At 37.9% G+C, this 18,378-nt stretch overlaps 3 protein-coding genes across 8 annotated transcripts; 1 reads left to right on the top strand and 2 right to left on the bottom strand.

Moving 5' to 3' along the window:
- The first annotated feature begins 979 nt into the window (after positions 1-979).
- On the top strand, positions 980-8,203 carry Byn (T-domain transcriptional activator brachyenteron). Of its 2 annotated transcripts, none has more exons than XM_076326545.1 (6): positions 980-1,278; positions 3,988-4,083; positions 5,232-5,475; positions 5,584-5,737; positions 5,817-6,014; positions 6,632-8,203. In XM_076326545.1, exons 1-6 carry the CDS (start codon positions 980-982, stop codon positions 7,453-7,455), a joined length of 1,815 nt encoding a protein of 604 aa, XP_076182660.1. In that variant the 3' UTR covers positions 7,456-8,203. The 2 variants fall into 2 exon arrangements, with proteins under 2 accessions (XP_076182660.1, XP_076182661.1); XM_076326546.1 differs by lacking the exon at positions 980-1,278 and adding an exon at positions 2,303-2,420.
- Positions 8,204-8,375: 172 nt separating this feature from the next.
- On the bottom strand, positions 8,376-17,243 carry Park (E3 ubiquitin-protein ligase parkin). 2 transcript variants are annotated; one of them, XM_076326549.1, is made up of 9 exons: positions 16,914-17,243; positions 10,769-10,975; positions 10,363-10,564; positions 9,866-10,229; positions 9,590-9,791; positions 9,368-9,529; positions 8,797-8,922; positions 8,637-8,721; positions 8,376-8,558 (listed from the first exon to the last, which is right to left on the bottom strand). In XM_076326549.1, the coding sequence occupies exons 2-9, from the start codon at positions 10,838-10,840 to the stop codon at positions 8,449-8,451; spliced, it is 1,323 nt and encodes a 440-aa protein (XP_076182664.1). In that variant the 5' UTR covers positions 10,841-10,975; positions 16,914-17,243; the 3' UTR covers positions 8,376-8,448. The 2 variants fall into 2 exon arrangements, with proteins under 2 accessions (XP_076182664.1, XP_076182663.1); XM_076326548.1 differs by lacking the exon at positions 16,914-17,243 and having other exon boundaries at positions 10,769-11,186.
- On the bottom strand, positions 12,676-16,916 carry LOC143154396 (uncharacterized). Of its 4 annotated transcripts, XM_076326552.1 has the most exons (4): positions 14,813-16,916; positions 13,813-14,469; positions 13,474-13,731; positions 12,680-13,349 (listed from the first exon to the last, which is right to left on the bottom strand). In XM_076326552.1, the coding sequence occupies exons 1-4, from the start codon at positions 15,003-15,005 to the stop codon at positions 13,075-13,077; spliced, it is 1,383 nt and encodes a 460-aa protein (XP_076182667.1). In that variant the 5' UTR covers positions 15,006-16,916; the 3' UTR covers positions 12,680-13,074. The 4 variants fall into 4 exon arrangements, with proteins under 4 accessions (XP_076182665.1, XP_076182669.1, XP_076182667.1 ...); XM_076326550.1 differs by having other exon boundaries at positions 12,676-13,349; positions 13,474-14,469; XM_076326554.1 differs by lacking the exon at positions 14,813-16,916 and adding an exon at positions 14,548-14,787 and having other exon boundaries at positions 12,679-13,349; positions 13,474-14,469.
- Positions 17,244-18,378: the final 1,135 nt, after the last annotated feature.

Genomic DNA, 18,378 nt, shown 5'->3' with positions numbered 1-18,378 from the left:
AAAGGCAAAAAGAAACAACGCACGCGACCACGGGCACGAGGAACGGACAAACAAATCCTAGAAGCCTACGATAGAGAGAGAGACGAATGGACGATTGACGATCGGGGAATCTCGATTCCGAGCTCGCGTACGAACGAGGTGCCCGCGACTGCCGCGTGGGCGGAGGACTGGCGGCCCTCGTGGTTTCGAAAGGATCGACCAACCGACGCGGAATCGTAAAATGGTCCCGTGCATGGATTGGCCGTCGAAACCGAAGAAAGGCGGCGACCAATGTCCACCGTCTTCAAAAAGAATCCAACCGCCAGTGATATCGCTCCGACGTTGCGGGCCGGCTCGCGACCAATCGACGGGATCCTCATCGGTGCCACCGAGCCGCCATACTGCCCCCGCGGATTCCTAATTTAGAGTTCAATTAGCGCCCGTGGAACAGGAGAACCGTGCCGAGGCATCGATTGGACGGTTCTCCGTAGGGCACCGTCGCGGAACTGACGAAAGAAAGAGAGACGACGATATGTCAGCGGTCAGTCTTCGGCTCGTCTTCGCCGACTAGTGTGAAATATCGCGCCCAAGTGTTACGAGCACGACCACGCGGCCGCGAGACCGAATAGTCGCGGTGAAGGAATTACGCCCGCCACCGACCGACGCCTTCCTTCCTTCCGTCCTTCTTGTCGTTTCCTTTTTTCTTTTCTTTCTTCCCCCCTGTCCTTGACGATAATCCGATCGACGCACCCGATCGATCGTCCTACGCGACAATCGTCTCCCGGGTAACCTATTTTCTTCTATTATATTTTTCTTCTCTCTCTCTCTCTCTCTCTCTCTCTCTCTCTCTCGTACCGTATACCCACGTATATCACCGTTGTTCCGGTGGTTGTGGATTCCACGAGTTCCCTTCGATACGGTGCGTATCCCGTCCACGGGGAACGGAACGAGAAGAGGACACCGACGACCACCATCCGCGACGCGAAAACTACGGGACGCGATGCAGCCGGCGGCTACTACTCCCGGTTCTCCAGCGCGTTCCTCCTGCTGCGAGAGGGAACGGGACAGGGAGGGAGTCCACGAGGACCGTGAACGGGAACGCGGTAGCGTCGGTAGGCAAAGTCGAGCGACCCCGGAGAACGATCGGGAGGAACAGAACGACGAGAGAAGCCAGAATCTCGGCTCGATGACGATCACCGGTAGCCAGGGATTGCCTCTGTCTCTGTCGCTCGAGGACAGGGATCTGTGGACCAAGTTTCAGTGTCTCACCAACGAGATGATCGTCACGAAGAACGGGAGGTGAGTGCACTACGCGAATATCGATCAACGTCCACCGCGCGTTTCGATCGTGGAAACGACTTTTCACGTCGTTTCGTCGACGGACTTCATCACCGGTAGGGTTCGTTACCTGTAACCAGTGTCTCGAAACGATCGTGCAACGAGACCTGGAAATCGACATCGATTCCCGTGGTGGATCAATTCACGCTTCTAAAATAGAACGTCACGAGGTTTCGCGCTCCCAACCTCGAACGATCCATCCGTTCGTTGGAGGATACCGAGCAAAGATGGCTCTCCGTCGCGCGTAAAAATGTATCAATTAGACCGTCCGCGCGAACAAGCTGGAAGGTAAAAATAATAGACGGTGTACGCTACGGGCGCGTACTGGAGAAAAAAAAAATTTACGCAGAATGGAAAGAAATGATTGCGAAACGTTGCAAGAATTTAGATGATTCACACGAACGAACGTTCCGTCTACGCGACAGAAACAACCTTAGTGTTTCTCATGCTACGCGGCGTGCCTCTCGCGTTTCCAGCATCTCCCGCGAATTTAAGTTACGATCGGCGATAAATCGTTTCTTCTCTCGCTTCTCGTCTTTACGTTCACCAAGTTTCTGTCCGTTGAACATTTCGATGAAAGGTGATTTATTTTCCAACGACCTTGTACTCGTAACCTTGGTACTCCATTGGTCATAGAAAATAGTTTTTCGCTCTTTTATTTTGCATCTTTGCGCCAAATTCTACACTCGACACCCTCTCGTAACACGATTTCGTTGCAACACGGTGCAAAAATTTTGACAATGTAACGCCATCGTTTTTGTAACACAATTTGATCGTTTTTATAACACAATTTGATCGTTTTTATGACACAATTTGATCGTTTTTTACACAGCACGGTTTGATAAACTTTCACGAATGTGATCGAGAAAAGTCGAGCGTATATACCAAATAATTTTCCAACAATCGAGAGAGAGTCGAGTGTGTGTAACAAATAGAATGATTTTCGAAGAATCGGGAGAGGATGGAGCATATTCGTGTACGAAATTGAATGATTTTGGAATCCATCGATGAAACACGCTTTAATGGAAAATCGGGATTAGTTGTGCTCCTATAATTCAAGTCAGACGTCAACGAAGTCGTTTCTTTGAAAGAAAAACACATAGGTACGTATAGACACAATACGCTGGAACCATCTTTGTCCACGAAGATTCGCTTAAAATATGCATCGATACCTATTCAATCTCTTCGAAGACGAGTTAGTTTTTTTCGAACGGACTGAAATTGAAACCATCGTCGTCTCGTGACGTCCGTTGATCTTGCGACGATGTTGTCGTGTTACATCAGTGGGAAACTTACCCGTGACTATTTATTTCGAATTTTAGCGGTTACTTCCATTGTGAAAAATGAAACGCACGCCGGTATCCCCGAAGAGATTAGGAACGATAATTGTCGAATAAATAGAACAGTTAAAGTCTACCAGTAAAATTCATATTTTTGTCAAAGTACGATTTTCATTATTGTTTCGCGCGAATACGCGTAGAAAAGGAAGAATAGATTTTTCAGGAAGTAATAATTAAGAATACAAAATGGTGAATCGAGAGGTGAAACATTACGGGTCATTAATGACCCAAGGAACCAATGGATTAAGGTTCGAAATCGATCATCGCGATTAGAGCTGAAACGTGATCGAATCATTTGACACATTTGCATATTACGTGAAAACATTTCACATATTTCGACAATAAATCGCTAACATTATTTTCTACAGGCTAAAACCGCTGTTGAACATCGAGAAACCTTTACAATTCCACTGTAACAATTAAGAATACAAAAAGGTGAATCGTGAGCTGAGACATTACGGGTCATCGATGACCCAAGGAACCAACCTGTTATAATTCAAAATCGATAATCGCGATTAGAGCTGAAACGCGACCGAATCATGTGACACGTTCGCGAAAAGACTTCACACGTTTCGACAATAATTATTCTCTATGTTCTAAGACCACTGTCGAGCATCTAGAAACATTTACAATTCCACTGTCCCCGCTATAAGTAGAGATTACGTCCCTCGGCCAGCGACCTAAGTAAAATCTACCGAAGTAATCAAAAAGTAGAAGATTCGAGCTTCGATTTGCTTGCTGTCGCGACAGTTCTCGTTGAATATCGACAAAGTTCTGAAACTTGGAATTTTACCGTTTCTCGTCGGTGTTCAAGTGGTCCTAATTCGGTGACCAATGATTGTAAACTGAAACGAAAAAAGGAATGAAAATAGGAGAACGTGGCGAAAGAAAGAACGAAACCGGAAACGCGCGAGTCTCGCGCGCGAAAAATTGCTCGGGCGGTCCGGCGGATCAAAAGGTATTCGACACGGGCACGGTGTAACCTGGCCGACTACTTTTACGATTCGTATATTATTAAAAACGATTACGGTTTGTCGACCGCGTTTTTCATGCGGAGATGTTCGCAGGTACCAGTCGAAGACTGGAGAGATATTTTACGCGGATCGTGAGCATCGTAAAATTTTATTACCGGCGGCTCGATCCTTCTGGCCGATCGCCGGCTTCGGTGTTACTTTCATTAGTGTTTATAAAAATTTTCCTCCATTCGGTCGGGCGCTGCTGCTTCGTCGTCTCACGAAACGTCCCTTGGTAGCCGCTGCCTTGGCCGAACTTAAATTTAGACGAAGACGAAGTCATCATCAACTCATACATTCTTCATTTTTACTTTCAGACGAATGTTTCCGGTTGTGAAGATTGTCGCGCGGGGATTAGAACCGAAAGCCATGTACACTCTTCTCCTTGAATTCGTCCAAGTGGATCCGCACAGGTAATAAGAATCTTGCCTATTGTTTCACGAACGAGTGGTCCGGGGTACGCGAAGGACACCGCGCGTAATTATCGTACCCCTTTCGTTCACGGTGACACCGTTAACTACGATCCTAAACTTGTTAGAACGTTATTTTTAACTCGGTCAATCGTCGTCTGTTATTCGCACGCGGAACACATCCCAATCGGAACGCGAGCGAGGCGACTCGGACTAACGCTCGAAAAAAGACGCGCAACTTTTGTCGACGGCCATTGTGAAATGGAGCGACTAATAGCGACGAGGAGAATATACATACGTAGATAAGTGTGTATATCACAACGGTTAAGAAAGTAGAGAAACGTTTTGCAGCGACGGGACTGATACTGTATCGATAATAGTTTAAAGTTTTAGATCAAATCGTTTTCATAGATGCGCAAAAGTATCGAATGCAGGAGCACTGTTGAAAGTTGGTATAAATTTTCGATACTTTTCTAATAAAATCTATCGATACCGATACATTTGTACAAACCATGTGCAAATGTATTGAAAATTAAAAAGATGGAACTACGAGTAATCAATTTTACCAATGTTCTTTGTGTTTGATACATTTACGATAGTATCGTGCAAATAGATCGTTTACTTTTTATACATTCACGGTAATATCGGTGCCTACTCGGTTTACACGGTATTGATACCAACTCATATTCGCTGGAATAGTACGAGTATCGAATTTTGATACCAAGTATCTAACGTTTCGATACTTGTGAAGTATACGTTACATACGATCCTGTAGTATCGATTTCATCGTTAACGTTAAGTTTCTATTGAGTTGTTCGGAAAGTGATTTCGTATTTTTTGGTGAAAATGAAACACAATTTTTTTACAGCGTATAGACATTTTATTAAACTATACATTCTCCATTTTGGAAAACGAAATGACTTCCCGAACAACCCAGTAGAATACACGCATTTTATACTCGAAACAGATCTATGTAATCCCCATGGGGTGTAACTTTTATGGAAAATGTAATCTTCAAGTTGGGAATTGGCGAATTGAAATTGAATAATAACTTCTGTTTAAAAATACTCGATGAAATGTGGCGATAGTTGTTGTCCCCGGCTGAGAGATTAAACGTTTAAAGAGCATACATTCGAGAATCGTGTTCATAGATGGAAATACGTTAATGGAGAATGGGTCCCAGGTGGAAAAGCGGAAGTCGCTCCACCGAATCCGATTTACATACATCCGGAGAGTCCGAATTTCGGATCCCATTGGATGAAGGAAGCGGTATCGTTCGCCAAAGTGAAGCTGACCAACAAATCGAACGGAAACGGACAAATTATGCTGAACTCGCTGCACAAGTACGAGCCTCGTGTTCATCTAGTTCGCGTGGACGCGGTGGAGCAAAGAACGGTACAACACCAGTTGTACTCTATGACAATCATCGGTCGACTAACGACAATCGTTAGTTAACTGTGTCTTTGATTATCCGATCTTAATAAAAAATCTGTGTGTGTCCAGGTCCTCACGTACCGCTATCCCGAGACACAATTCATAGCGGTGACGGCTTACCAAAACGAGGAAGTGACAAATTTGAAAATTAAGTACAATCCTTTCGCGAAAGCGTTCCTCGATGCTAAGGAGAGACCAGCCGATCCGCAGACTTATCCCCAATGTGAGTTCACCGTGATTGGAAATTACGAAATAAGGTTAAATTTTACAAGCATTAAAATTTTTATTACGGATTATTACAGACACGGGTGCTTGGTTTTTGCCACAGCCCAGTATGGGATACGAGTATAACACCGCTACAGCAATCGCAGCCGCGCAAAATCAAGCATCGGTGACGATCAATAATCATCTATCTAATCCTTGCACCGTTTCTACAGCTGGGCACAGAAATACTTGCAGATCGGCGCCTTACACGCTTAGACACAAGTACATTCAAGACGGTAAGATTCTTAACATTAGAGATTGACAAAATGTCTGGTTCCAGCTGTTTTTAGAAAGAAATTTACTTTAGATTTGTTTCCATTCTGTACGTACGATCTGTGTACTTAAACTTTCGCCGTACCACGTCTGGGTCTTTTCGGACCCGAACAGATTTTCACATCGATCATACCATTGGTACAACATTCCTTAGAAATTCGGAAAGTCGTTTCGTTCTTTTTGGTGAAAATGAAACACGATTCTTTTTAGAGTGTATAAACATTCTATTCGATCATATATTCTCCATTATGAAAAATGGTTTTCCGAACAACCCAATATTTGTACAGTTGCTCAAACTGCTGTTACAACGAGGGTCGATGTACAGGAATTTATCGATGGTTTTAGCGTTAAATTTGTTAATTTTGTAATCCCTCGTTCCTTACCTGTATCGTTATCAAACGATCCATACAAAAACAGCGATTAACGCGATTAACAAATCATTCCACGTTCGTTGAGGCTACTTCTCCTTGCCTTCATGTGGATTTGACTATCCGTGGTTATGTGGATGATGATTGTTATACTCCTTGCCTGAAGATTTCTTCGAAAGCAACTGGTCCAACTTTCCACATTCGTATTACAGAACAACGCTCAGATCCGTACAATCCGGTGCAACTCCTGCATTCCACTGCCTATGTAGCAGCATCTGGTTGGTCACCACGGAGTCCAGAATCTCTGCAAAACTTGAGTCCGGCTTGTTTACCGCCTACCCAAGAATGGCCACAATCTCCTTCGCCATCACCGACTTCGTCCACACACGCAGTGTTCAGTAGAAGCACTGTTGGAACCGCATCGCCTACCACGGCCACTGGATGCACTTTGTACGTACCGTCGAATCTACCTTCTGTCCCTCAAGAACACGGACACTGCACCGATACCTCGGCCTGGATTCATCCGTCCACCCTATCGGAACAACAACAGCAGCAACAGCAGTCCTATTTAAACTTGAATCTACATTTACATCATCAGATGTCTTCGTACACTCCGGTTCCGCATACCGGGCTACATCACTCTTTACATCCAAACGGCACGGATACGGTTCCTCCGGTTGACGAATACGTTCACGAGTATCAGGCTTCACCTGTGCAATCGACAACACCGGACCGTCATCCGCAACACCATCATCCCCAAATGTTACATCTGCAACCGATACAACAGACTGGAACAGTGTCACCTGTCAGTGTAGAATACGATACACCTTCGAAGGAACATCATATACCGGTTAGTTACTCCGATCAAAGTGCTGATACGTTAAACGACGTTCAATCGGACGAGAATCGAAGATACTTGACAACGGTTATCGATAGACATCACCGACAGGAGTCGGACATTGCGGCCAATGATCATCAGACTACTGCTTGGACACCGTTGACACCACCACCTGCTCCCCAAACTACAGCAATTTGATTTAAGAATGTGATACAACTAGTTTTATTTATCCTACGTAGCTGCTACTCGATGATTTTTACATTTGTTTTTATAGTTAGGTGATTAAAGAAGAAGAAAATCGAGATATGAAAATAAATACGAAGTTGTACACAGTGTCCACTTAGGTGCAATACGAATAATACGTATAGGTATTTGAAACTATTGTTAAGTGTAGGGTAAATTTTTTAATGAGAGCCAACACATTTGGACAATATAGAAAAAGAAATGCAGTAAACATTGCGAAGTAGAAATATGAAGAATATCGCGTTGATAGCAAATGGTAAGAAAAAAGTATACGTGAACGTTTATTAACGTTAACAGGACTAATTAAACAGTTTGTAGATTTTATTCGACGAACTGTTAAAATAGTCGTCAATGTGTTTTGCAATCGATTAATTGATATCAATTCAATTTCGATTTCCAAGAAATCCGTCCGTCCTATGATCGTGTCTTAATGTTTCTAGATAATATGTACTGGATAATATAATCATTAAAATAAAATATACCAAACGAGTATATTTCGTTTCTTCCTCAGAGTTAAACGAAGTAGGCTAAAATTACACGATTGCTCATAGAAGATATATAATTATTTATTCGTAGACAACGTAAAGGCATTAAACATTTTGTTCGTAATAATTTACCGAGATTTATATGCAAATATAAATTTGTAACTGTTATATATACAGTAATTAATTTATACCAAGTCGTAATCAAATTTCTAAGAAACGAAAATGATTTTAATAAATCGGTTATTTGTACAATTACGAAATAGTACAGTGAAAAAGAAAGATGTAAACATGGTATCTTTAATTTTAGGCAGTATCCAAATCCTACAAAATTCCTTTCAAAGTATGTCCTTAAATTAATTAGTATCTACTTGTTCATAAATATAGTCATCGAAATTTGTTCTTTACATTTATGTACACAATAATATTACAATGATATACAATGATTTTGAATATTGATTATTCATTAACCAAACCAGTGGTTACCCATGCACTCTCTTGTCCATTCAGTTTGACATACCCAACACCAATGATAATTACAGCCTGCTCTTGTACAAACCATGTGCATGCATCCTCCTGGAAAATAGTATTTTCATGAATATACAATTATTAATGCATCGCGTTCTTACACTGTTGTGCAATATTAACACATACCGTCTCTTTCTGTTGGTGACCTACATTTTGGACAGGGCTTCGTTGATATTTGTATAGTTTTCTTGCTAGCTTCGTCCCATTGTGCCTAAAAAGAATACCGTGAAGTAAAATCTCAATTCGATAAATAAATCAAATATAAATAATGGTGTTTTGTATATACATTTTTAGCTTTCAATGGATCTACAGAATATCCATTAGCTTCCAATACTGCATTGGAAAACTCGGATGATTGTAATTCACATTCTCCTACATGAAATCCTTGTAAACATATTCTGCAGAAAACGTACTGTAAACAAAATATTAATTATCGATAACGTCATTATTAGTTACTTATGCACGCAGAGAAGTTCAGTAATTATTAACGCTTTAATTATTTCTGAATCTAAAGCGATTACAGAAAAATTTAAAAAAAAAATTTGGAAAATGGTAAACATTAATGTTCTCCTGCATTTTCTTTTCATCATTATATTATCATGACCTTACCTTTTAAGTCATTGAATTTGTTTTAACGTTTACTATAACAATATAGTACTCCATTACAAAAGAGCACAGGTGATCTTCATATCTCGAAAATAAGGCTACCTATAGTCAAATTTTTATTATACTATTCTCCTTTTCTTACTGTGCAATTTTTTCTCCAAATATTATAATTTTGGAAATAAGTAAAGTGCTAATAGTTACTAAATCATTCTGTGTACATCCTTCAAAATACTTTTTTTGTACATGCTTACCCCACAGCCACCGATACATTGAATTCTTCTGCACTCTTCGTCGCTCAAACCATCGTCCGGAGATGATGGTATAATACCCATTCCGCAATCAGGTCTCGGACATAAAAGGCCACCAGCGCGTAAAACATATTCTTCTGTACCGAATCTCTGATACTGGTCATACTACATAATCTACGTATTATTGTTTGAAAACTTCCAAATGTTTCGGCATCTGTAAAGTACCTGCTCTGAAGTAAGAAGATGGAAATGATGAATTTCAGGAATAAAAGAATTTGGGCATCCTGCTGGACACGGAAGAGTATAATATCCTTTAGTATCATCAAACTGAAACTGACGTTCTCTTAAACGTACTGAACAATAATCTCTAAAGCAATCGAGACAAGTTACATGCCCAGCCTCGCACGGAAACACCAGCACTGTATTGCTATAAACGAATGGCCCTTATTGATAAATATTACTATTTCGTGCTATACGCATTACACTTAACAAATTAATCACCTGATGTCGCTACAAGCAAGACAAGGTATTTTCCTCAAGTTTGGTTTCACAAGATAAAGGGGAACTGCTTCGTCTCCTTCCCCTAGACTAGTATGTTTTGCGCACTTAAAATAGAAGCGAGCATATAAAACTTGCGATTCAGTGTCATCATCAGAAAATGATGTAGGTGCTGGACATAAATCGTTTTCACAGTGAATTGTTATTCTACGCGGCAGTAATACGTCTGGCCAACATTGAGGATCTCTATCTACCGTAACTGCACCGCTCTTACAGGTTGCACATTTCACTCTTAATTTTCCTTTTGTGACCGCTTTACACGGTGCTGAACAAAATACAAAAAAATGTGCACGTTTTTCTTGCTGCTCTGTAAACAGTAATAATATGGTAATATTTTTGCAGGATACTAATAATCAGTTATACTTTCAGTAAGTTTACATTTCATACGTGTGCATTGTAAACGTTTGTGTTTACTCTTTAAATGGTTACAATTATTCTACCTTCCATAGATAAATTTTCTTGCGGATCCGATTCATCCAAAGGTAAATCGGTAAGAGTTTCGTTCATTGGTTTACTTCCACTATCGTTCAACTCGGATATTTCTGAAGATTCTTCAATAGTGCTTGTATCTCTGCTTTTATTAAGTTTCTGAGACGGAGTTCGAATCGCGTGTAGAATACTCTGTTGACCTAAATCGCATTCCTATAACAATGTAAAATAAGCATTACGAGAAGTGCAATTCATTGAAAAATTACACTCTTGTATGAATTTATAACAAAATATAAAATAGATAAATGAAAATACATGGAAAGATTGCGATCAGGTAAGGTTATCATACATATATTATTCTGCATTGTACAAATACAAATTGTCAATAACATTATTATTTAAGTTATATTTATTTACCTCTATTACTGTCGAGTTATGCAGTTCTTTACCTGCAAATATAATTTTTAAATCTTCGGGTGGTACACCCATTTGAGAGCCCACTACTTCTTTTACGTTCTTTATATCCCATTTTGGGTCTAGATCGACAGCAAGTGTATTTCCCGTGTTCGTTTTAACGTATATACTCAGTGAATTTGTTACTTTTCGTTTACCAAACCAAATTATCTGCAACATTTTTAAAACCACACTTCTTACGAAGTCGAACAAAACACTCATATCGAAAACTGCGAACGTTGTTTATTTTGGTTTATTCTAAAGAGAGAAAATGACGGAGAAATACAGTGAGATACGATATTAAAGGCAGTGAATTCTTTTCCTGAAACAATTCAAGATGTCTGAATTTAAAGTAGTCTAGATATACGCTAAACTTAAATTTTAATAAAATTTACTCTGCGACATGATATGTCGGTTAATTAAGAAATTAAACAGCTGTTTAGTTTCATCGAATTAGGTGGAAAATTTTTGAGGTTCGTTACGTTTAATTTTAACCAAAAAATGTTAAAATTTTTTTAAATTCATAAATAACAAATAAAGTCGATAAATAATGATGTTAAAACGTATTCGATTAAACGGTTGTTTAGATATGTAACTTATTATCAAAATAATTATTTAATAGGTATATATGATTCGTGATGTATAGTGATAAATCAGGGTTAAATGAATGCAACCTTGTTCGTATAACGAATGCAACGGAAAATAATGAATGCGAATATAATTTTACTCGAACAATAATTTATAGTATCGAATAGTTGTTTCGGTAATTCTTTTCCTAAAATAATTAATACTTTATATTTGAGTGAAATAGGTCATTCATATGCATATCTGCGTGTGCATTTGGAAATGTGTATGATTCGAATGTTGTTGCGACGGTTGACTAATTAAAAGATTTTACTTATTTATGGATCTACATAGATGTCACTTTTTACTATCATAAGATTGATCTCTTATAATTCAAATAGTATTTTAGACCAAAAATATAAATAATAAATGAAATTGAAATAGAAAAAACAATTTTAATATAAATTTATTTGAATAAAATTTAATTGTACTTTTTATAAAAACGAGTGACATTATTAATTGCATATTTTATAAATGTATCAATGTTTTCGTGCAGTATCTTATCCTTTACTATTTCAAGTGTCGAATCGAAAATTTCTTTTTATAACTTTGAAAAGTTTAACTACCACAAAATACTTTGAAGAACGTGTTAGATCATTCAAGCGTATTGCGCGGTAGGTTCAAATTTTAATTGTGTTTACCTCAAAATCGTGTTTTCCAAACTGGTTGTCAAGATTTTGCAAAATGTAATGAACATATTGACTACAAATTTCAACAATACATTCTCATATATACTTTTCACCGCCCGATTGTGGTTTTTTCTCATTTTTACTGTCCTCTGTTTTCACAGAAAAATACGTTTTAACAATTTTTGTCGAATGTATATATGTAGAATATTTACGTGTGTATGTCTGTTAACACGATTGCGTTTAAACAACTAAATGGATTTCGATAAAACTTTATATCTATGTTTTATATTTCCAACTCGAAACCTTAATCAAATTTGAGTAAAATTTGTCCACAGATAATAATAATTATCTCGTGTAAATTGCACAAATGTAAAAAAATGTTTGGAATACAATGTAAAGAGAGTAAGAGAATTAAATTCTGCATCACAACGTGAAATAAACTTTTATCATATTTTGTTAAAAATTAAATTTTCAATTTTAAATGATAATCATTTTGTGATAAATTATTAATTCTTCTTTACATTATATTCTAAATTGAATTGAATGTATCCTGAGCATGTTCAAAATATATTAGCCAATTATGAAAAATAATCGGAAAGTAAATAAATGCAACAAATAACGTGTTTTATTTTAAATTGAACAGATCAATTTGGGCGACATACACTTGATCGTATATAATCAAAGTATATAAATAAATATATAATCGAAACAATAACTCATAAAAATCGTACAGGCACATTGTACCGCAATAGTGCTACAAAAAAATGGTTAATTACAAAACATTCAATACTCCACAATATTGAATTCTTAAGTCATATTAAATAAGAATACCAAATCTTACAAATAAATATACACAAGATTAGAGCGTATTATTCTGATAAATCTTCATTAAAGATCAAATAAAGATTTGTTACTCTTATTTAACGTGACGTAACAATTCAACACCGTCCAGTATTTCCTCGTTTATATTGAATAAACGATATTTAATTGTTAGACCGTATGTCCGCTTCCTCTTTTTCAGCTGTCGTCTTTTTCAGCTTTACATCGACGACAAAACTCGTTGAGACTTATTCTTGTCCCTGTTACGTTGTCCCTATCTAAGTCACGCTCTTTCGAATTGAAGAAATCGTACACGTCGTGATTTGCAATCCATGTTTTTGAAAATCTGTTCATGGTCGCAGACATCATTTTCATATTAGTTGGTATTACAACCTCAGGCCAAATTAAACTACTAACCGGTCCCTTTTCGTAGTTTTTCATTTTAGCGCGATTTTTCCCTGAAATATAAATATCTACTAATTATACACCGTATAATCCCGAAATCGATGTTTCTATTAATAAAACAATCGCTAATTTAATTTTACCTAGTCACATTTAATTTTGGCGAATAAATTTGTAAAATTCTCGGTCACTTACTTTGTTTACTCGTGTTGCGTTTTTTCTCGGAACTTCTATTCACTTTCGATAGTTTCGCCCGAGTGGCAGGTGACGCAACATAGTCGTGCATCTCTTCAGGATGATCCTTAACATAATCATCCCACAGGATGTCGCTCGATGTTGTCGGGATTGCTACATCCATTATCCACTGTTTCGATTTATCCTTCGGTTCTATAACTTTTTTCGTTTGCCTCAACTGTCTCGGACGTGAATACGTTTTCACCGCGTGCTCCTTTCCTGAAATTTGTATCCTCGCGATCAACCATTCGGCGCAATCGAACACTGTGTACGAATATTTCGGAAGAAATGAATAATTACTAAAGAATATCTCTTCGCTTTCTGTGTCCTCTAAATCCTCTTTGTCCTTATCCGTTGGATAGTTGATACGTAAAAGGAGATGCGTCGTATCGGTCGGTGAAAAAGGTTCGTAATCATCGTCCGAATCGATTTTTACAGGACTTTCTGCTTTCTTTTGACGAGATTGTAAGATCGGTGACTGCAAACGATCGTGTATAACATGATACGCTTCTCGAGTATGTTCCGGAGATGGTAGGTCTTGAAATAATGCTTCCGAACCGGAAGTACCTCGTTTGGTAGGTGTCTGCTGGAAATTCACATTTTCGTCAGCCGACACCTCCCATTCTGTTACCCAATTGCTATCAACATTTGTCGGTAGAAGAGCTTTTTTTTTTCTATGCTTCCGTCTCAGTTTCGTTTCCTGCATCTTTCGCAGTTTCCTTTGTTTTCTTACAGGACTCTGTGCTATTAGTATTTTCCTGATTTTACTCATACTCGAGGAGGAATTCGTGTCAACCGCGGACACGCTTATGCTAAGAGGCCTGGTGGTACCTTTCTTCATCGGTGTACTACACATAAGTGATATTCGATTGGTCGCGAGTTGCCTTTCGCGTGACTGATCGTTAGACGAGGACCAAGAAGAAGACGACATCTTGTAACTTATGATAGTAGTATTGTCTGGAAAGATTCACGATGAACCTATTGGTCACAAATTATATTGGTCCCGATATTCGTATTAAAGTAATTCTTTCTTACGGTTAAACCCTTCCCTGGAACAGTTAGAATTATTGTAAAATGTTCAAACACGAGAGATTAACGTTGAACTTATCAAACTGTAATTAACCCTTAATAATTAAGGACGATAATTAACCCTTTAACGAATAGACTTTTTTTGGTATTTTGGACAAGCTTTTGTTACATATTTACGTTTGATTATATGTAGGATTACAATGGCGGTGGTTCGAAATCTCGAAAACTTATACTTTTTGTGATATTAACGAAAATGTATTGGCAATACTACCTTGCGTTCTATCTATAGCATGTACGTGAGTGTTACTGCGTATTGCGTATACAAATGAAACCGACGCGAAGCAGTAACCGCTTTGCTCGCTGCTCGACGATCTGTTTATGTCAGCGGTCCACGTATTGATCCCTGGATCAGTATTCAGTTCCAAGAACCACCTCACACAAATACTGTACATATGTAGGTACATATGTACATATTTCGACGATGAAAATTATGATGGTGGATTTTCGTTGAAAATATATTTTCTTTTATTAATACATATATACGCAGTAGTATATTTATATTCTGTATACCAACTACGCATATGATACTCATCTACGTATCACCTACTTGTAACTACACTGAGCCCTGGATCAGTATTCAGTTCCAAGAACCACTGCACATAAATATACATATAGGTACATATGTACATATTTCGACGATGAAGATTATGATGGTGGATTTTCGTTGAAAATATATTTTCTTTTATTAATACATATGTATATACGCAGCACTAAATTTATATTGTTTCTACATATGCTGTATACCAACTACGCAAATGATACTCATCTACGTATCACCTAGTTGTAACTACACACTCAATATATCAAATGCGCAGTTATACACATACATATGTATGTTACGTACAGACAGAACGTAGGGTAGTGTTGCTAATATATTTCTGTCAATATCTCGAAAACTACAAGTTCTCGACATTTCGAACCATCGCGAAATCCCCCTCCTTTTTTCGGTGCCCCGAAAACTGGAACAAAGTTTATAAATTTTGTAAAGCTAGACTATTTGGACTGGAAAATGAAATATAAATGTCAACGTGTACAATGATCGCGGGAATTGATATTTTTCACTCGATTGTGATCAATTGAGATCGAGTGTTACGAAATTTGAACTGGTTTCGTCGGAAAACTTCTGATGAATATTTCAGCCGGTGCTGTGTGTAACTGCACTCTCGTAGATCGATATCAATATCGATCACGCGTGGAGTTCGCCCGAGGCGAGCGAGAACGACGAAGTAAACATGGAAGTGAAATAGCTACTGCCGAACAAACGTGGAGAGAAGGCCGCCTGGGCCGAGTGGAAATAAGAAAGCATACGTGAAAGTGAAAGAGACGGACGAATAGATTTCATTGATAGTCGGAACGCTCCTGTAAGTCGAATACGTGTATTCACGATCTGGCAGTGATTCCAAAGCAGTGGATACAAAAATCTGATACGAAACGGCCTCGATGGGCCGGTACCCGTGGCATTCGTTCTAAAATCGTTTATATTTCTCACTCTACTTTCACGAAAGCATTGCTGATGGATCCGCGAGATTCTCACGATGAAAATGAGACGAAGTACGACCGCATTCGGACTGTTCTTAATTATACGTTGTTGAAAGTTCTTCAGAAATGATTCGTATAATGCAGAGGAGAAAATAGTCCGAATACGATACCGTTTGATCTCATTTTCATCGAGAGAATTTCGAAAATCCATTGATAATATTCTCATGAAGATACAATGAGAAACATAAAAGTCGTTAATTCGCGTTTCTAACACGAGCCGAGCTCGTTATTGCGTTTACTCTTACCGAGGATGTTACTCGTATGAGCAATTAATTTTGCGAAAATTTACTCGAAAAATTCGATACTCGCTGGAAAAATAGCGTCAAAGTTCTTTTTAAGCAACTCTGAAAATCCTTTGCGATTAGAAGATTAAAAAAAAAAAAAAAACAAAATCAAAGTTCGTGACATCATATACAGACTATTTTCGATTATACGCAATTAAAAGTGTTTTGAAAATGATTCGAATACGAAAAATCAAGTTTGGACTGAATTTTGTCTAGAGAACGTCGCCTATCCATTAACAGTATTCGAAAAATATGAAAATTTCTATTTTGTATTAGTAATCAATCGATACACGTTGTTGTTTCGCTTTTCTAAGTTTCGCGTTCATCTGATCCATTTAACGAGGTTTTAGTTCGAGATACAGATCCAGATTTTGTCATCTGAAAGTGAAAATTACTGCATGCTCGATTCCTGATTACCTATCGTTGATTGGATTGGGTTAATAGCGATCGATATGATTGTGACGAGACCCGGAAGCACTGATACTTTACCACAAATTTATCTGGAGGACTCGTGTGCTCGCTGCTCGTGTTTCGTCTCACGTGAAAGGATATCGGTTCCTGTATCACCAGCACCGACGGGTTTAGAGTTTCTGCTTCCGTTTTATCTGAAGAGTATACGCAGAACAGCCCTCCTCGTGACTCTCAATACATGGTAAAAGTACGATTAACTGGACGCCACTTCTCTCCAATTCTGTTGGCCAATTCTCTCCAGCAATGTTGTAAACGTGATTACTGACGTACTACTAACAGATTCATCGAACGTATTCGAAATTTGACCGATGATGTGGTATGGCAAGTACGCGTAACGCACAGAGTTTGTTTTGATACTTAAGGATGTCCTAAGCCAACACATCTGAAGAGGAGGAGAGGATTGCTTGTACGTGCGAACTGTTTACCGAGATAACTGATTACTCGAGATATTATTCTTAGAAACAAATAACGCTTGTATGTAAAAGGTCCCTCCCTATTAAGATAAATTCCCGACGGGAAGTGATAATTGTGTTCTTCATTATAAAAGTGGCTGGAGATAATTTTTCTTTCGTATACTTTACATATATTTATTATTATAATAGAAATCGACGTAACACGAACTAAATGATAAATACAATTCTTCTAGATACTTTACGTGCGCCACTTTCATAATTATTAGCACAATTATATCGTGGAAAGGTGACGTTTCCACTAATATCAGAACGCTTTACGTCGACGTGCTGTCTGTGAAGTTATCAGATAAGTTCTTCGATGATTAATTCATCGATGCGTTGCATCGATATGAGTCAAATTCCATGAAGAATAAATCTGCAAAGAGATCGAGGATAAGATTGTGTTAACATGGGTGCGCCAATTTCTTCACGATTTTCTATATATGTCTCGAAGAACTGTTTTTTCTTCGGTTTGAATCCGTAAATTTTATCGAATTTATTTAAAAAAACGTTTGTAAGAAAACTGTTATAAAAAATATATGAATAAGATTAATAAATGCAAAACTACATAACAAATTTGCATATTACATTTTGTTATACTGTTTTTAATCAAGAATCAAAATGAAACACTTGTGAGACATTTTGAAAAATTAACAGAGACGAATATGTGCGTCGTAATACTTTCTAACAAGAAAATGTAGTTCGTTTAACTTTTTTGATATAAAATTTAATTCTTTCAGATATTTATTGAAAACAATTTTTACAAATAACGAATCTATACAAAAAAAAAAAAAAACCAACACACTACAAAAAGAAACGTAATGTAAAGTTTCATTGAAATCCATTCAGCTATTTAGATACAATCCTATAAACAGTATAGACACATTCTATTTAAATTTGGAATAATTGTTAACTGTATGTTAATAATGTTTGAAAATTATAAAAACTTTTAAACGTTGTAAAAAATTATAAAAATATAGTTTAAAAGAATTGGTATGAAATCTAGTTTATAATTTATATCCAAATGCTTT

Source organism: Ptiloglossa arizonensis, chromosome 14, assembly GCF_051014685.1.
Source record: "Ptiloglossa arizonensis isolate GNS036 chromosome 14, iyPtiAriz1_principal, whole genome shotgun sequence".
NCBI lineage: Eukaryota > Metazoa > Arthropoda > Insecta > Hymenoptera > Colletidae > Ptiloglossa > Ptiloglossa arizonensis.
Note: the sequence above shows the minus strand (reverse complement) of the source record. Positions and strands in the feature narration are given on the sequence as shown.

Coding starts and splice junctions, on each gene's coding strand:
- Byn (XM_076326545.1), top strand. CDS start 980: ATGCAGCCGGCGGCTACTACTCCCGGTTCTCCAGCGCGTTCCTCCTGC. Junction 4,084..5,231: donor GTCCAAGTGGATCCGCACAG/GTAATAAGAATC, acceptor TCGTGTTCATAG/ATGGAAATACGTTAATGGAG. Junction 5,738..5,816: donor TCCGCAGACTTATCCCCAAT/GTGAGTTCACCG, acceptor GGATTATTACAG/ACACGGGTGCTTGGTTTTTG.
- Park (XM_076326548.1), bottom strand. CDS start 11,026: ATGAGTGTTTTGTTCGACTTCGTAAGAAGTGTGGTTTTAAAAATGTTG. Junction 10,230..10,362: donor AGAAAATTTATCTATGGAAG/GTAGAATAATTG, acceptor TACTGTTTACAG/AGCAGCAAGAAAAACGTGCA. Junction 8,722..8,796: donor ATCCATTGAAAGCTAAAAAT/GTATATACAAAA, acceptor TATTCTTTTTAG/GCACAATGGGACGAAGCTAG.
- LOC143154396 (XM_076326550.1), bottom strand. CDS start 15,005: ATGTACCTACATATGTACAGTATTTGTGTGAGGTGGTTCTTGGAACTG. Junction 14,470..14,812: donor TGCTATAGATAGAACGCAAG/GTAGTATTGCCA, acceptor GAATCTTTCCAG/ACAATACTACTATCATAAGT. Junction 13,350..13,473: donor ACGCAACACGAGTAAACAAA/GTAAGTGACCGA, acceptor TATAATTAGTAG/ATATTTATATTTCAGGGAAA.